General features: G+C 57.4%; 1 protein-coding gene across 1 annotated transcript; it reads right to left on the reverse strand.

Annotated features, from left to right (window-relative positions):
• Positions 1–1,259: 1,259 nt before the first annotated feature.
• FTCD (formimidoyltransferase cyclodeaminase) lies at positions 1,260–16,322 on the reverse strand. The gene is made up of 14 exons (XM_055570394.1): positions 16,269–16,322; positions 15,500–15,683; positions 14,547–14,675; positions 13,672–13,760; positions 13,415–13,594; positions 12,035–12,172; positions 11,812–11,943; positions 6,140–6,201; positions 5,678–5,807; positions 5,423–5,584; positions 3,941–3,984; positions 3,629–3,767; positions 2,339–2,434; positions 1,260–1,346 (listed from the first exon to the last, which is right to left on the reverse strand). Exons 1-14 carry the CDS (start codon positions 16,320–16,322, stop codon positions 1,260–1,262), a joined length of 1,626 nt encoding a protein of 541 aa, XP_055426369.1.
• Between the last annotated feature and the right edge of the window lie 1,420 nt (positions 16,323–17,742).

The following is a 17,742-nucleotide window of genomic DNA, read 5'->3' on the forward strand; positions in this document are numbered from 1 at the left end:
GGTCTGGCGAAACTCCCCCAGCCTTGAGTTGTCTCTCTTATCTGATTAATAATTTTCTAACAGACATAAAACACCTTGCTAGAAACTAGCAAGGGGGCTCTCTTTTCCTGTCCCCTTCTGATGTCTAGGGGCTTCCCTAGTAGCTCAGTTGGTAAAGAATCTGTTTGCAATGCAGGAGACCCAGGTTCAATCCCCAGGTCAGGAAGATTCCCCGGAGAAGGAAATGGCAACCCACTCCAGTACTATTGCCTGGAGAATCCCATGGACAGAGCAGCCTGGCAGGCTACAGTCCATGGGATCACAAAAAGTCAGACACGACTGTCCGACTTTCACTTTCACTTTTCACTTTCTGATGTCTATGTCAGAAGTTTCCCTATCTCTATTATGCTTTAAAAGAAACTCTGCTACACAAAAAGCTCCAAGTTGTCAAACCTCATCTCTGACCCTGGATGGAAATCCTCTCCTCCGGAGGTCACAAATGCTGGCGTAACACACAGCTTGCAGAAACAACCTTTCAGATCTGGGTCTTGTCCTATTGCCCCCAGCCCCAGGAATGGGGGGGTGGGCGCTTTCCACCACTTCTCACCGCTCCCTCACCACCCAGGCCCTGCAGAGACCCTCCTGGGACCCCCAGCACTGGGCCTGGGCCACTGAGCTTCCACCAAGAGAAGTCAGTGCCCAATGCCTGGGACTCTCCCTTCCGGGACCCCAGGTCTGACACTGCACCCTCTTCCCCCAGAACCGGGACCTGGCCCACACATCCCTTTCCCGTCCTCGGCCGCTTGCTGCTCTCATCTTCTCCTGCCCTGGGAGGAGCTGGCCCGGCCACCCCTCGCCTTGGTGGATCCCCCGTCATTCCCTGTCCATCAGGCAGCATGGCCCTCATCCCTCCATGAGATCTGAGGGTCCTACTAAGGGGGCTAAGGCCCCCAGGACCCCCGGGTACTCTGTGACCCTGGGTCACCTCAGGCTCCACCCCCATTCCCTCCCACTTGTCTCCCCATGTTTGGCACCTCACGAGGTCCCATTCCTGCCACTCAGCTCAGACCTCCCCAAGCCCCTCACTGGTAGCCCACAGGCACCCACACGGACCCCACAGGCACCAGTGTGTCATCACTTTACTGGCACTGCCACCCCAGCCATGCCCACCCCTCACAGCCCCCTATCCTTGCCCCTCATATCCCCCACATCTGGGCCCCCAGGACGTGTCTGGAGGGGCTGCAAGGGGGAGTGGAGTCCGTCGGTTCCCTGCCCAGCCGTCACTCCTGCCGGGCCTCCAGCCAGTCCAGCACCAACGCTGCCTGCGTCTGGGCGTCTTGCAGGAGGCTGGAGATGCGCTGGCGGACCTGAAGACGAGGAGCACTGTCGTCACTGCTCACCTGCCCCCACCCCACGGGCCCAGCCTCCCTGCCGGTTCCCTGGGCTGTCCACTCTGGGTGGCCCCGAGCCTCTGACCTGGAACTCCAGATCCTCACAGGTCTCTCAGTGGGGATGGGGGGGTCCCTCTGTCTTTCCTGACATTTGGGGCCAGCAAGGCCCAGTTCTCACTCTCCCGGTCTCCCTACTTTATCCACCACTGCTGAAGGCGGGGCTGTGTCCTCCAAGCCCAAAGGGCAGCGCTCGAGTGGCTAGTGTATTATCTCAGTGCCCTGGGGTGGACAGGGCCTTCCCTGATGATGAGCTCAGCTTAGCTAGAGAGGCAGGTGGGGACTGGCTGGCCCTACTGCTCCCATTCCCAGTCAGGAAATCACTTTTTAACAATCATCACAAAATCACAAATACAGGTTGGTGGCCAGGGCTGGGAATGGGGGTTACTGTGGGGCGTCCTTTGGAGTGGCGAGAATGTTCCAGCACTGGATAGAGGTGATGGTCTCACAACCGTAGATGTGCCAACTGCCTCTGACTTGTATAATTTAACATAGTGAGTTGCACATTCTGTGAATTCTCCTCCAAAAAGAGTGTCAGTGAAATTGTCACACACGCTGAAGCGGGACAATTGCACAGGCCAGCAGCTGCTCCCTGAGACCACGTGCTGCCGGTGCTGCAGCCCAGCCCAGCCAGGGGACCCGGCCCTGGCCAGAGCCCCCAGGGGGGAGTGAGGGGTGCCAGCAGGCACCCAGGCCACCCGCCCCCACAGAGCCCTGAAAGAAGGCCCCAGCTGTCCCCTGAGGCCTACGTTCTGCAAGACAGGCCTTTACACCCGCAGCAGCTGGAGGACTGTCTCGTCAGACACATCCCTCCCTCAAGGACATGCTAGCCAGGCGCCCCTGGGCCCCACATGAGGGAACCAAGGCAACCTCCAGGCCCCTTGGTGGGCCTGGCATGTGCCCCCACTCACCTGGTCCTTAAACGCGTCATCAGTGACATCCTTCAGGTTGATGAGCACATTGAAATATGCGCCAAACACACCTGTCTCCAGGGCCTTGGCTGCCACCTGCAATGGCCACGAGACAGAACCAGCCGGCAGTGATGGGCAGGCAGCGGGCCTCCCCCTGCCCACTCCTCAGCCCAGGACATAGCCTGGGGGCCTCACGCCTCAACCCTGAAGACAGCAATCTGACCGGTCACTCGAGCAGGAAAGCATCCACACAGCCCTCGGGAGCCCGGAGTCACTGGACAGAAGCCTGGCCCTCTCCAAGGAGGGTCCCAGGGCCCCTGCACCATCCAGTGCTCAGAGGCCCACCCTCAGCTGACCACCCAGCAGTCCACACCCTGCTGACCTCGGCACTCCAACCCCGCGGCCCAGTGATGCCTCAGGCATAGCCCAGGCTGGAGATGTACTTAGCCCAGGCTGGATGCATGCTCAGTCACTCAGTGTCCAACTCTTTGTGACCTCATGGACTGTAGCCCGCCAGGCTCCTTTGTCCGTGGGATAATCCCAGGCAAGAATACTGGAGCGGGCTGCCGTTTCCTTCTCCAGGGGCTTTTCCCGACCCAGGGTGGAACCTGCAGCTCCTGCATTGGCAGGCAGATTCTTTACCACTGAGCCACCTGGGAAGCCCGGAGCTGGCCGCAGGGGGACTTTAACAACGAGCACAGCATGTTGGCCTCTTACAGGCCCTGAGGGGCCACAGAGATGGGCAGCACATGCTGGGCCAGGAAGACCCAGAATGCAGGAACCATGGCCTCTGTGCTCAGGCGGCTTCTAGAACCTTCTTAACTCACAGGCGGCCACCTCCCAGGAAAGGAGGGTGCCTGGAGACCCTAGGGAGGGCCTGAAGACCAGACACTGAAAACAGGTGTCTCTCTGTAAAGACCATGTGGCTGGGGGCCTCGGATCAGGCTGTAGACAAACAGCACTGGGTGTGATGGCCCTTGTCCCCAGGCCTCCGTGCAGAGGCTACAGACAGGGCGTGCATGCATGTCTGCGAGCGCCTGGGGTTTCTGGGAGAGGGGCCAACGGGGAGGAGGGCAGCTGGGGCCTGAGGGGACAGTCAGAGGTGGACTCTGGAGCACACCGAGTGTCTGCCTCTGCTGTGTGATCTTGAACAAGATCTTAGTAGAGCCGGCCCTGCGGGCTGAGACGGACCGAGACACCCTGCGAGTGCTCACATCTGCTGGCTCAGTGAGCAGCTGTGACGCCCACTGACCCTTCACTCTGCACCGGCAGCAGGGCCCTGCTACGTACCTGCAGGTCTGACCTGCAGGCCAGGTTCACGCACAGGGCCAGCTCTCGCAGTGCCGGCCACAGTGAGGCCACCGTCTCTGCCAGCGCCAAGGGCACAGCCACCGCCTGCCTCAGCCCCTCCTGCAGGGCGGCCGCACGTCTGGAAGCAAGGGCATTGGCGGTCAGATCCCGGGGCGCCCAGACACCCCAAGTCCCTACCCAATGGCTCCTCGAGGAGCCCACGGAACCAGGCTGGGGACCACAGGGAAATCGTTGTTCAGCCACAGCACACCCGGGGCGGCTGACCAGTACCAGGGATTTCGCTGCACTGACCTGTCCTTGTCCTCAGGTGTGTTCTTGGGTAGCTTTGTCGCTTTCTGCCAGAGCAAGCACAGAAACACAGCGGGGTGAGGGACTGTGACAAGGGGACTGGGAGCCTGGGGAGGGTGGGGGCCTAACACAGCGCCCACCACCTCCAAGTTTGCATCCGTGGATTACAGATCGAGGGCCACCTGTGAGGGACTGGGGAGGGGGCTGGAGGGGAGTGAGGGCTCCAGCACCAGTCTTCCCTGCCCACTCCAGGGGAGGCAACTGTGCGACCCCAGAGACCAGCATAAAGGTTCAGGCCGTGTCCCTCCACCCCCAAGGGTGACACACAATGCAGGCCTCCTTCCAGGAAGTATGAAACTGCTCCTCCCACTGCCCCGCCCATGTAAGACGCACCAAGAGGCTCACGCAACCTCCAGGTCGGATGGCTGCGTTGTCAGGGGACCTCGGGAGGACCACTCCAGGCACCCCACCCGCGCAAGCTCTGCAGGGGCCACCGGGCGGCATCCTCCATGCAGGAAACACACTCACCCCGGGGCGAAAGCCTCCCCGGAGTCACTCACACAGCCATCCACTGAGGCCCAGTGACGGAGGCCAGCTGTCCACCCAGGGGGCCCAGGCGCAGACTAGACTTGGCCCAAACCCCCCAGCAGGGCTGGCCCATGGCCTCCACCCCAAGCATGCCCAGAGCACCATTCACCCTCATACCAGGTCTTGCCCCAAGGTGGCTCCGAGCACTGGTGTCGGCCTGGAGCTCACACCTTCCCCAGCAGGCCCTCCTCCCCCGCGGGGTCCAAGCACCCCCCTTCCCTCCTCTCCTGTGTCCCCTACTGGCTCTGCTCTCACACACACCTGGGGCTTCTTGACCTTGAACTCACACCTAGACCTTCCTGAGAGTCACCTGACCTCCACCCAGGTCTGACGGACACCCCTCCTCCGGGCCCTCCCGAACAAGGGAGGTCTGGATCTAGCCTCCCAGCTCCCAGGCCCCTTTCCGTCTGTCGCTGAGTTGTCTTCTCTGATTGCTGACACTGTGACTGACTGTGTTACCATGTAAAGATTTCTGTTCCCACCCTTTCAGGACCAGAGCTCTTCCCTGAGGACCCGGTTTTCCTCCAGCGTCTGCGGGTCTGGGTGTCGGCCCATCGGCAGGACGCAGGGAGCTGGGCAGGGGGACGCTGAGCCTGGCTGACCCTCACGGCAGGTGTCCTCCTCTCCCCCGACCCCCAGCCCTGCAGAGACTCCGACCTGGGGTCACACCTGCACCAAACCTGCTGGGCTCAACCCAAGAGCAGCCAGACCACTGTCCCCTCCCTCCAGGCCCCCTGGTCTCCAGACGTCTGTGCTAATGGCAGTCTCCCCCTCACCCCCATGACCCTGGACCACCTTTCTCTCCTCTGGAGACCCCCCCATCACTGTCCACTGACCCCACTGTCCCTCAGGTCCTGCTCCATAGGGCCAGTGGCGACAGCCCGCCTGCACACGCACCAGGTAGGCCTCGAAGGCCCGGGCGTCGGCGTCCACCATCGCAGTCAGCTCAGCCACAGCAGCGTGGAAGGGCGGGATCAGGCGGCGCATGGTCACGTCCAGGTGCTCAAACTGGCGCCGCCCATAGGTCATCAGGCCGGCCATGGAGGCCAGGGCGGCGCCCTGGGGAGAGCGCGCTGATCATGGGACCAGCCCCAGGCCGGGCGCCCCCACCCCCGCCGCCCACCCCACCTCCTCGCCCTGGGCCCCACTCACCATGGCTGCACTGGCTGCGGCCACAGAGCCACCCCCCGGGGCTGCCGAGCGGGCGCCCACGGCCCGGATGAAAGCGCGCAGGGGCTGGTCCACCAGGCTTTGCTCGGGCCCGTCCTGGGGGACCAGGTACCTGCGGGGTAGGGGTGGTCAGGGGCGTCAGGGTGGGGGTGGACTGGGGTCTATGTCGGAAGGTCCTGGGTCATTACTTCTAGGCCAGGAAGGTAGGACTGGGGGGTGTCCCTGGCTCGCACCAGCACGGGAGAGGGGATATGGGTCCTGTTTGCAGAGCAGCCACCCCGAAAGTGGCTGTGACCAGTCAGGAGCTGTGTGAGGACCAAGTGGGACCTATTGGAGCCTCACTGGGCCCCCCAACAAGCCCCCAGCCCTACACTTAGTGATGGAGCAGAGCTCTGGACGACCGAGGGGGTCTCTGCACAGGGGTGGGGGTCGGGGGCTGCTCACTCGATGATCCGCTCCTTGGGGTTGAAGGGGGACAGGGAGTCCAGGCCCAGCCGGTTCACCACCTGGAAGAGGGCCTGGTGACTGGGGTTCCCCTTGAGCCCAGGTCCCACCCCTGCCACCTGTGGGGGTGCTCCCCGGCCCTGGTGTGGAGCTTGCAGGGACACAGCTGCCACACACACACACCCACACCCACCAGCAGCCCTGCAGACAGAAGCCCTTTGAGGCAGGTGCCCTGCCGGGCCCTGGACTCCACCCACTGCACTGCCCCGGGGAGACCCGGGCCCAGTGTGACCCGTCCTCCCCACTCGCGAGCCTGTGCTGGAAAGGGGCCGAGACAACTGCCTCCTGGACAGGGTTCCAGCTCCTGGGAGTCAGTGGCTCTGGTTGTCAAAGGCCCAGAGCTGCGTGAGCAGCCCAGCTATAACCCTCGATGTGTGACGAAAAGTGAAGTTTACCCAACTTCAAAACAAAGTTGGAAATAGCCTTTTGGTGAAAGGAATTCCCCATATCAGAGAGGAATTTCTTTCACCTAAAGACGCTTTAAGGACACATCATGGTGCTGATGCTGGCAACACAGTCCCAGCCCCTCTGAACCACATGGGGACACATTCCATGCAGAACAGAAAGCGATGAGTACGGGACAAGTTGAGAGCCAGGGATGGCCCGAGGTCTCCCGGAGGATGCGGTAACGAGGCGGGAACGTAGCAGAGGGCACCCGAGAGCAGCCCGCCCGCTGCAGAAAACCTCAGAAAGAGGAACAGAACTGTCAGAATGGACTTTAGCACCCACAAGCCTGGCAGAAAGTAAAGGAAACCATCCACAGCCAGGAGTGCCCAGAAGTGCCCAGAAAGCTCTCCCTTCCCTGGAGCTGGGTCCACCCGGAGACGCCTGAGCCATCTCTCAGGAGCAGGGGTCAGACGGGAGACCCCTGGAAGACAACATCTCCAAGGATGAATTTGGGGAGAGCCACCCTTCACAGGAAATAATCGAGATCCTTTCCAGTCTGAGACTTATGTTTGGTGAAGCCCCCAGATGGTGAAGCCCCAGAAAATATCTTTCCTGGGAATTGTAACCTGAGAGGGAGAGAGGCCACGGCTCACACAGAATTCTCCTCTGTGTGGCTCCAAAGCCCAAACAAGAGGCTCATCTACAGGGCCCAAGCACCTGCTTAAGGCAACACAAGTTTAAACCAGTGACCAAGAATTCAGGAAGATCCCCTGGAGCAGGAAATGGCAACCCACTCCAATATTCTTGCCTGGAGAATCCCACGGACAGAGAAGACTGGCGGGCTATAGTCAGGGGGTCGCACAGAGTCGGACATGACTGAGCAACTGGGCATGACCAAGAATCACCACAGAAGAAACCCAGGTGCGCAGCCCGAACTCCCAAAGCACCTGCAGAAGCATGACTACATGTGTCAGCAGGCGTGATAGTTTGGAAAGCCAGACCTTCAAAGACTACAGATCTCAGAATTTTCAGATAAAGAATATAAAATACTATGGTTTAAAGAAGTAATAGAGAGCATCAAACATGTTAATAAACGATAAATAGATGTGGGAGAGGTGAAAGTGGAAAAAGGATGGAGAAGGGAGATTCTTGAGGCTGGATTTCAAGAGGCACAAAGTATTTACATGTCTTCAACTGTCACCCCAGGGAGTGCTTATTAACAACAACAGGAAAAATAGGAACACCACAGTGATAACCCTGGGTTGGGGATACCAGTTCAACAAGGGGACCCAGGTAATGAACGCCCTGAGGGGGACACCCCATCACTTCTGTGCTGCTCTTGCCAGAAACACACAAGCACACCCAGCCCTGAGAAAGGTCAGACCAGCACCCAGCAAGCAGTGCTCACAGCCCATCAGGTCAAGGAAGGACAGGGAGAAATGGGGCTCTGGTCCAGATTAAGGGCCGTAAAAGACAAGGCACGTGGACCCACTCCTGGTCTGGGGCAGAGCCAGGAGAGGGAGACGCTGACATGATGTGATTACAGTCTGCAGATTAGAGCAGATCGTACTGTGCTGAATTTCCTGATTTTGATCATTGCACTGTGGCTGTATAACAGAATGTCCTTGATCTAGACAAATACACTCTGAATAAATGAGGCATAAAGGGCACAGTGTCTTCAATCTACTCTGAAATGGTCCAGAAACAAATCTGATTGTGCATGACTGTAGAGAAAGAGAGATACAGAAAATGGTGCAAAATACAATAGGTGAATCTGGAGGGAATAAAGCAGCTCCTGATACTACGTGCATACCTCTTCCCTGAGCAAGAATTACATCAAAATAAAAAGTGACACAGAACTTTGTAATGGCCAGAAAGAGAACAAACCCAGCTATAAAGTACATAAGTGATTAAGAAGTGAGGCCTGAGAAAACCACAGCAAATACAGAGGGGGGAAAACAGAGAGAAAGTATAGAAAAAAAACAGGATATATGGAAGAAGAAAATGCTACCATGGAGTGACTGTGTCTGCAAAGTGAAAGAATCAAACAAGGAATCAGAAATATTAAAGAAAATATTCCTGAAACTGAACAAGAATTAATCTGTAAATCACACAGAACCCTGCTCTAAAGAAAAACTGATGCAGAATAATCAACACCAAGACATATATGGCAGAGTTACTGAATTTCAAGGATAAAGACAGTTTGTCAAGCACCAGGGAGAAAGAACCGGTCAGCAGGGGTGTGGAAGTTGCCAGATGGCCTTCGACTCCACCACCATACACACAGCGACATTTATTCCAAAGGTGGCAAAGATGTGCCTGCAACATTCTCAGGAGAAAAACAAGTGACTGGAGGTGTTGGTTCTCCTTTATCGTTGTTGTTGTTTAGTTGCTAAGTTGTGTCTTTGCAACCCCGTGGACCTCCAGGACCCACCAGGCTTCTCTGTCTATGGGATTTTCCAGCAAGAATATTGGAGTGGGTGGCCATTCCCTTTTTCAGGGGATCTTCCTGACCCAGAGATCAAACCCGCATCTCTGAGTCTCCTGCATTGTCACGTGGGTTATTACCACTGAGCCACCAGGGAAGCTCTTTGGTTGTCCTACTGTTTTAAAAAAATGAAGTCACACAAAGACAGTCCCAAACACACTAGAACCTACAGAATAAAGCCCCCTTGAGCCTTTCTTCAAAAACCTGCTTGACTGTGAAATCTAGGCAACAGACAGAGAAAGGATGGAGATGCACAGAGACCTCACTTAAGCACAGAACCAAGCTTAAATATCTATGTATATTTAATTCATGTGGATATGGTTACAGAAGGTAAATGGTATACTTCGGACAATGTAAAAATAACAACTAAGCAATTTAAGTTTGGACCAGCAATGACAGCTCACACAGTGCACTAATTTTCTTGTCTTTCTTTACCAAGAGTCAAGAGACATTCTAACACCGATTAAGAGCTAAAGGAGTGAGTATACTATGCAAACTTAGAAAATTAACTACCAAGAACTAACAAATGAATTCAGCAAGGTAGCAGGATGCAAAGTCAACCCACAAAGATCAGTGCATTTCTGAACACTGACAATGAACACTGAAGAACAAATTACAAAAACAATTCTGTTTTCAGTAGCACCCAAAAAAAAAAAAAAAAGAAAGAAATATTTAGGGATTAATTAACTTCACCGAGGAGGTGAAAGACTGCAATGAGACCTACAAAACATGCTGAAAGGAACTAAAGACACTGAAGGGGACACAGCCCAAGTCCAGGGCGGGAAGACGGTGACCGGTGACCGGCGGGGGCAGTGTGAGCGATACCTTTCTGACAGTACCTTTCAGAGAAACGGGAAACCCCATCCTGGACGGCGGTGATGGCCGTACAACTTTATAAACGTCCTTAACACCACTGACCAGCACGCTTAAATATGGCTAAGATGGGAAATTTTATGTCATGTGTATTTTACCATAATTTTAAAAGCTGAAAAAATATTTAAAAGAACCAACTCCCTAAAAAAAAAAAAAATGACACAGCTCTAAAAAACCAGAAACTAGAGAAGGGAGATGGAGAAGGCAATGGCACCCCACTCCAGTACTCTTGCCTGGAAAATCCCATGGATGGAGGAGCCTGGTAGGCTGCAGTCCATGGGGTCTCTAAGAGTTGGACACAACTAAGCGATTTCACTTTCACTTTTCACTTTCATGCATTGGAGAAGGAAATGGCAGCCCACTCCAGTGTTCTTGCCTGGAGAATCCCAGGGACGGGGGAGCCTGGTGGGCTGCCATCTATGGGGTCGCACAGAGTCAGACACGACTGAGGCGACTTAGCAGCAGCAGCAGCAGAGAAAGGAGAAAAGATGGGGGCAAACATCGAGAGTTACTTTCTCATGTGCACAGCAAGCAGCCTGCAGATTGCAGACCTCAAGATTCACAGACAGTGAGTTTTGGACAAATTTTGTAGCAACACTGCTTCAAACAAGTCTATAGGCGCCCTTTTTCCAACAACATTTGCTCATGGTGTGCCTCTGTGTCACATTTTGGTAATTCTCACAATATTTCAAACCCTCCACCAGCATTAAAATCACAACTCTCTGAAAGCTCAGAAGAAGGTTAGCTTTTTTTTTTTTTTTTTTTTAGCAATAAAGTACTTTTAAGTATGTGCACAGTTTTTTTAGACACAATGATATTGCACACTTAACAGACTATAGTCTAGTATGAACATAACTTTTATATATACCAGGAAACCAGAAAATCATGTGAGTGGCTTTATTGGGATATTTGATATATTTGCAATGGCCTAGAACCTAATATCTTTGTGGTGCCTGCACTGATAAAAATTGACAAATAACATTGATACATTTAGATAGAGTTTAACTTAATAAATCAAAAATGGAGATGAATACGTTAAAGTTATGGGCTTTCCCGATGACTCAGCAGTAAAGAATCCACCTGCAATGCAAAAGACCCAGGAGATGTGGTTCAATCCCTGGGTTGGGAAGATCCCCTGGAGGAGGGCATGGCAACCCACTCCAGCATTCTTGCCTGGAGAATCCCCAAGGACAGAGGAGCCTGTTGGGCTACCGTCCATGAGGTCACAGAGCTGGACACAGAGTTGCATACACACATTATATTGCCTCCATGTAACCGGAAGGAAACCACATCCTTTCTGCCTAAAAACAGGACCAAAGCAAGTCCAAGCATATCTGCTAGATTAGTAAATACAAAAGGATAAACCCAATAACCAAAAGACAAAACTCTCAGAGAAATCGAGTCATGTGCTCATTTTAAGAAATACCTTCAAAACAGAACCACCCTGAGGCCAGAGCAACAGGATGGCAAAAGCTGGCTACCACCAGAGCTGGCTAGAGGGACCCAGGACCACAGGAACCACGTGCTGAATAGCCCATGGAGGCTAGACTCACACCCCCAAATCTGGATGGGTCAGGACCAGAGGAGGGGCAAGTCCCTCCATCCGACTGAGCCCAGGCACCCCCTCTCACAGAAGTTTCACAAGACTGAATATATTTTAGGTCATAGAGAAAACCCCAACAGTATCTACCAAGTGAAAAATGTGATCTCAACTTGCAGACACAGACAATAAAACAAAGAAGGAGAAGTAGGAGGCCACATGGACAGGAACCCAGGCCTGGGGAGCAGGTACCTGGAGCAGCCGCCCTGCTCTCAGGACCCCCAGCACCCCAGCTCCAGCCCCACCCACATGGGCCCTGCCCACCAGCCTGAGCCGCTGCTCCTCCTCCAGGAGGAACAGATTCTCCTGCTCGCAGTAGAAGGTGGCCGCATCCAGCAGGGCTTTCAGAGGCACCAGGCCCACCAGCTGTGAGCCCACCACTGGGAGGCTCAGCTCCTGCAGAGGGCGGAGAGCAGAGGTTGGAGATCAAGGCATCAGTGCCCAGGCAGCTGGGTTTGGGAATATGGAGAGGACCTGCCCCGCTCACCTGGGCTTCTCTGCAGGTCTCCTCATAGACGGTGTGCAGCCCTGTGACCTCAAAGTCCAGGAGGTTCATAGACACCTGAGCCAGGTTCTTCTCATCCAGGTACCAGCCGATGCCCTGCACCTTTCTCAGGCGTCCTGGCTGCAGAGGACAAGGCTTACCCAGCCCGGCCCTGCCTCTCCTGGCACCCCGCACTGACAGTCCCCTCCCCCTGCATCCCCTCAGCTGGCCCAGGGTCTCCCTTCTGCCCCAGACACAGGGACAAGGCGGGCCGTGGCCTGAAAACTGTGCCATGTGGCTGGTCTCCTCCTCGCCATTTGAGCATGGGAGGGGCCTGCCCACCACCAGAAGCAGAGCCCCCAACGGTAGCTCACCCCACATAGGGTCCAGGCTCAGACCAAGCCCTGCTGCCTGGCCAGCATTCCACCCACGTCCTTGTCCTGGGCCTGGCTCCTTCCTCCCATCCCACCCCTGCCCCAGAGGCCAGCTTGCAGCCCTTGCTCCTTGGGGCACTCACTCCCCCTCGGGGGGGACCTCTGACTTCTGACCTCAGCAGAGCACAGAGAAGGACTGGGGATTTGCCATGCTTTTGTGCTGTGCTTGCCGACGGCTGAGTGTTCGGGAAAGAAGCCAGGCTCAGGTCTCTGGGGGTGGAGGCTGATAGGTGAGGAGCAGGGCCTCCTTCACCAGGTGTGTCTTTGTCTACCTGTGTCCAAAGCAAAGTTTCTGCAGAAGTGGTGCTCAAATTAGGTGGGAGTTCCTATAGCAGATTTGGTGGATCAGGGTACCTGGGGTACCTGGGGATACCTGGGGCTCAGGAACGCCTGTTTTCCTATCAGCGTGGAAATGCTGCAGTATGTTGGCCACAGCTGTAGACCTGCTGCTTCCATGGAAAATGTCCTTAAAGACCTGCTGCTGCTGCTGCTGCTGCTAAGTCGCTTCAGTCGTGTCCGACTCTGTGCGACCCCATAGACAGCAGCCCACCAGGCTCCCCCGTCCCTGGGATTCTCCAGGCAAGAACACCGGAGTGGGTTGCCATTTCCTTCTCCAATGCATGAAAGTGAAAAGTGAAAGTGAAGTCGCTTCAGTCATGGCCGACTCTTAGCGACCCCATGGACTGCAGCCTACCAGGCTCCTCCGTCCACGGGATTTTCCAGGCAAGAATACTGGAGTGAGGTGCCATTGCCTTCTCCGAAAGACCTGCTCCCGAACCTCAAACCCTGGAACCCTGACCCTGCCAGTCCCTCATGGCATGGACACCGAGGTGGGCAGGACCTGTGGTCATTGGGTCCACACATGGTGCCCAGCCTTGACCCTCTCTGGGAGCCCCTCGAGATGCAACAGGGACGGGCCAGGCCTCATGGGACTGCAGGTGCCGCCTACCTGGTCCTTCCCACGACCCTGCTCACGGAGATTGAGGGCGATGCGATGCGCCTGCTCCTTGGTGCTGAGCAGGTTGATGTTGAACGCCAGGAGGAACTTCCGTGCCCCTGTGGCAGTGGCCCCCCAGCTGGGAATGAAGGAGCTGGGCCCGAAGTCGGGTGCCCACTCGGCCTGCTTGAGCTGTGGGGAGACAGGCGGGTGAGGGAAGGGGGGAGGAGGGCCCAGCCCAGACCACCCCCTGATGAGGGGCACAGCACCTTCTCAGGGAGGGCCTCGTACTCCCCGGCCCGGATGGCTGGCAGGGACTGGCGGCTGGTCATCCGCGCTGCCTCACCATAGAGGTACACTGCAAAGGGACCTGGCAAGTCAGGCCCCCAGCGGCGAGCATTGCAGGACCCCATTCCTGCAGCTCCATCTTGCTGGCAGCCCCCATCTCTGTGCCCCGTCAAGTGGGTGTGGGTGGTCACTGATGGGCACTCTGTATGGGCAGGAACCCTCCTCTGCCCATCCAGGGGCAGGGCAGGCCCCACCCCCACTGCCCAGGCTCTGATGCCCCAGAAAAAGCCATTGTCCGCCCACAAGAGTTGGGAGCAGACACTCGGGGCTGGAAAGATATTCATGTTTCTCTCCAAAGTGCATTTTCACTGAACAAAACATGGAATATGGAGGAGAGAAAACAAAGCTCACCGCCAGCTCCCGACGCCTGCACGAGGCAGGAGACCCATGCCCAGTCAGCCCATCGGCCCACAGGCAGGGCCCAGACCTGCAGCTGGCCTCTCAGGTGTCCACCTGTTGTGTGTGCTGGGCTTGCCTTGATTTAATTCCCCAAAGAGACTGTTAAGGGCTTTCTGTCTGTCCATCTTGCTCAAGCCCTTCACGGAGCCGCTACTCAAGCCCACTGCCAAGCAAGGCTGAAGGTCTGCCAGCTCCCTGATGGCTGGGATCCTGTCCCCACAGGTTCTCATCATAGGAGAAGGGGGACATACTCCTACCTGTCAAAAACCGGCATGGTAGGGTTTTTTCCCTTAAAATCTGCATTTTTAAGGATGTAAGAGCAGAGACCCTCACAGGGTGCCTGGTGCTGCCGCTGTTGAGCTGAGGTGAGGAGGGGCCACCCGCCCTGGGCTCTCACCTGGCACACCCAGCTCCTCTGCCAGCCGCTGGCCAAAGGCCTGGGCACACAGCACACACTCGTCCATGGTGACGCCCCTCACTGGGATGAAGGGGCACACGTCCAGGGCGCCCATCCGGGGGTGCTCCCCTACACAGAGATGGGGCTGAAGAAGGGGGGCCTAGGTGCAGAACACCGCCCTCCAGCCCCTTCTGCGCACATTCAGACTGACCACAGGGCCCCAGAGAGGCAGACTGAGCACTGCGGCCTGTCGGTGGCTAACCCCTCCCCCTCCCTAGCTACCACCTGCACTCTCAGGGAATGGACTCCTCCACCCCGCTGCCCTACAGGGTGTCCTCAGAAGCCGAGTCCCACTGCAGGCCAGCAGCTCACGGCCAGACGGCAGCCCCATGCCCCCTCCCCCCAGGTGGCCCCTCAGATGGCAGCCCTACGTCCCCTCCCCCAGGCAGCCCCCCAGATGGCAGCCCTATGTTCCTTCCCCCCAAGCAGCCCCCTAGATGGCAGCCCTAAGTCCCCTCCCCCCAGGCAGCTCCCCAGATGACAACCCCATGTCCCCTCCCCCCAGGCGGTCCCCCAGATGGTAGTCCCACATCATCCCCTCCCCCAGGCAGCTTCTCTGAGATAAGCCTCGGTTGCCCTTCACCAGTTGGAATCACTCATGAATTCCCTCCCCCTCTGTGAGAGGCCAGAGACCTTGCCCTTTTGACCAGTTCCCCATGTGTCCATTGACCTTTGACACTGCCGCCCAAAGAATGTGTTTGGTTTGTGGGCTGTTGACAGATAGGGCTCTGTCCCCCACACCCAGGGCCCATGCAGAGTGTGAGCACCTTGCTGCCGGCCACTCTTGGGCCCCTGAAATGTAAATGGGGTCCAAGGAGCATCCAGCAAGCCTGTTGGCCCCTTGCCCTCTGCAAGTCCTGAGCGCAAGGCAGGCCGCCCTCCCCCGCCCTCACCTCTGTGCCGGCTCATGTCGATGAGCCGGTGGGCAGTGCGGGCGGCATTCAGGGCCCCCTCCACCACGTCCTCAGGGCGCCCCACAAAGGTGTAGACGGTGCGGTTGGTGGAGGGGCCGGCGTCCACGTCCAGCAGCGTGCAGCCCGGGGTCTGGGCCACCACTTGAGCGATGGCGTCAATCACCTGGGTGTGAAGCCAGGCCTGCGCCTCCATCTCCCCGCAAGGAGGAGGGCACGGGAGCTGCCGGGGCCCAGTCTGTCCTGCCCCCACCCGGACACAGGGCCAAGAGCTGGCGCTGGGCATCTGGGAACAGCGACAGGCAGCCCCATGGGGAGAAACTGAGGCAGGGAGCAGAACTGGGTGGGGGGCTGCCAGGGCCCCTAGAAGGTGACTACAGGCCAAGGTCACAGAGGGTTGGGGCCCCGGCCCCCAGGCAGCCCAGAAGCTCCTGAGGCAGTAGGAAGGCCTGCCCAGTGCTCTGTGACTCGTTTCCTGCAGATAACCTGGGGATAAGGACAGGTGGGGGAGGGGAGACCGTGCCCCACACAAGGACCCTCAAACAGCTGTGTGGGTCAGCCTTCCGGTGCTCCACCATCACCCGAGAGGCCAAACGACCTGCCCAGACCTGGACCAGGACCCCTGACTGGTTGCCCACCCACTGCTCCTTCCTCACCCTTTCCAGAAAAGACAGTCCCCAGGCTCCAGCCCAAGCCATGCCCTCCTGGCCCCAAGCCCCCTGCACTGCCCTGGCCGCCCCCAGGCCCTCACCTCCTGATTGTTCCCCTCTGAGAAGTTGGGGACACATTCCACCAGCCGGGACATGGTCCAAACCCTGACCCAGATGCTCCTTTCACCAGCAGAGGTGGGAAGGAGGCTGGCGGGGCCTTTATTCCCCAATCAGGGCCCTCCCTGCGCCAGGCTTCTTATTAACTGGGCAGATGGGGGAGGGGCAGAGCCAGGACCCTGTGGCGGCCAGCAAAGGAGAAGGTGGAGGGGAGGACCGAGACCTCTGCCCAGGTGAGTGTGGGCTCCCCTGAAAGAAGTACTGGACTCCTGGGGGAAAGTCCTCAGCAGGTTAGAGCCTCAGGTCACCCCAGGCTCCAGGCCCAGTTGGGCCCAGGGCCCCCTGGTGACCCTCTGGGTGACCCTCCTGGCAGCTATTTCTTCATGAACAACTGAGCCTCAGGGCCACAGAGGGAAAAGAGGGACCGTGTGTGAGGCCCTGGGCCTGGCTCTCAGCAGAGGTCAGCACAGCTGGCTGGCAGGAGGGTGGGTATTGGCAGGGAGGGGCGGGGAGTGCAGGCCCATGGCACTGGGGAGGGGCAGGCAGGTGAGGCCCAGAGGATCCCCACAAGGGGCCACATACCCCCAGGTCAGCAGCACAGGGCCCTGAGCCGAGAGGGCCACCTCAGGTCAATGCCATCTTGAAGTCCTTCATGATTTTTGAACTGGGGGTGGTGCTGTTTCCCTTCTGCAAAGGCCCACCCATCACATGGTCACCCTGGCAGCACATGGACCCCCGCAGGCCCCTCCCAAGAGCAGCCCACACCATCTGTGTTTCTCCTGGTATTGGGTGCCCCACATGGCCTTTGGGGTGATCAGGTCCAAGGCCACTTCACCCCTCTCACAGTCACCACGGGGCCAGGAGAGGAGATACCCAGGTCTTTCAGACCCCCAGCTGTCTGGGCAGTTGGAAGCCCACCCCTCTAGCAGCTGTTCACGGGAACTGGAAGAGGGAGAAGGGGCTGGGGAGCCCAGAGACCCTGCAGGCTGGGGGCAGGCCCGTCCTGTGCAGCTACAGCTCCCAGGTGACTGTGGGTGAGTGTGGGTGACCGGCCGTCACACATGGTCCCAATGCAAGCCCCAGCACCACCTGGCCCTCACCCCAGCATGGCCTAGAGCCAGGGTCTTTACAGAGGTGATGAGGTTAAAATGTGGTCACTAAGGCGGGTCCTAATCCTGTAGGACTGCCGTCCTTATGAGAAGATGAGACCAGAGAAGCACGGGGAGGATGACATGTGAGGACACCGGGCAGAGACAGCTGTCTGCAGGCCAAGGAGGCAGGCCGCGGAGGAACCAGCTCTGTGGCATCCCCATCTCAGGCTTCAGCCTCCAGAATTGTGAGATGATAAATGTCTACTGTTCAAGCTGCCCCATCGGTGGTGTTTGTTACAGCACCTGAGCTGTCTGAGGCAGGGGTCTGAGGAACCTGGGCATCTGGGACACGCCAGGCTGTGGGGAA

Source organism: Bubalus kerabau, chromosome 2 (assembly GCF_029407905.1).
Source record: "Bubalus kerabau isolate K-KA32 ecotype Philippines breed swamp buffalo chromosome 2, PCC_UOA_SB_1v2, whole genome shotgun sequence".
Taxonomy (NCBI): domain Eukaryota; kingdom Metazoa; phylum Chordata; class Mammalia; order Artiodactyla; family Bovidae; genus Bubalus; species Bubalus kerabau.

What these genes read in the sequence shown, in the direction of transcription:
- FTCD (XM_055570394.1), bottom strand. Translation starts at nt 16,322, where the DNA reads ATGTCCCGGCTGGTGGAATGTGTCCCCAACTTCTCAGAGGGGAACAAT. An exon ending in ACACCTGAGGACAAGGACAG is followed by an intron (nt 3,768 to 3,940) that starts GTCAGTGCAGCG and finishes CCTTGCTTCCAG; the next exon opens with ACGTGCGGCCGCCCTGCAGG. An exon ending in CCTGCAGGTCAGACCTGCAG is followed by an intron (nt 2,435 to 3,628) that starts GTACGTAGCAGG and finishes TGGCCATTGCAG; the next exon opens with GTGGCAGCCAAGGCCCTGGA.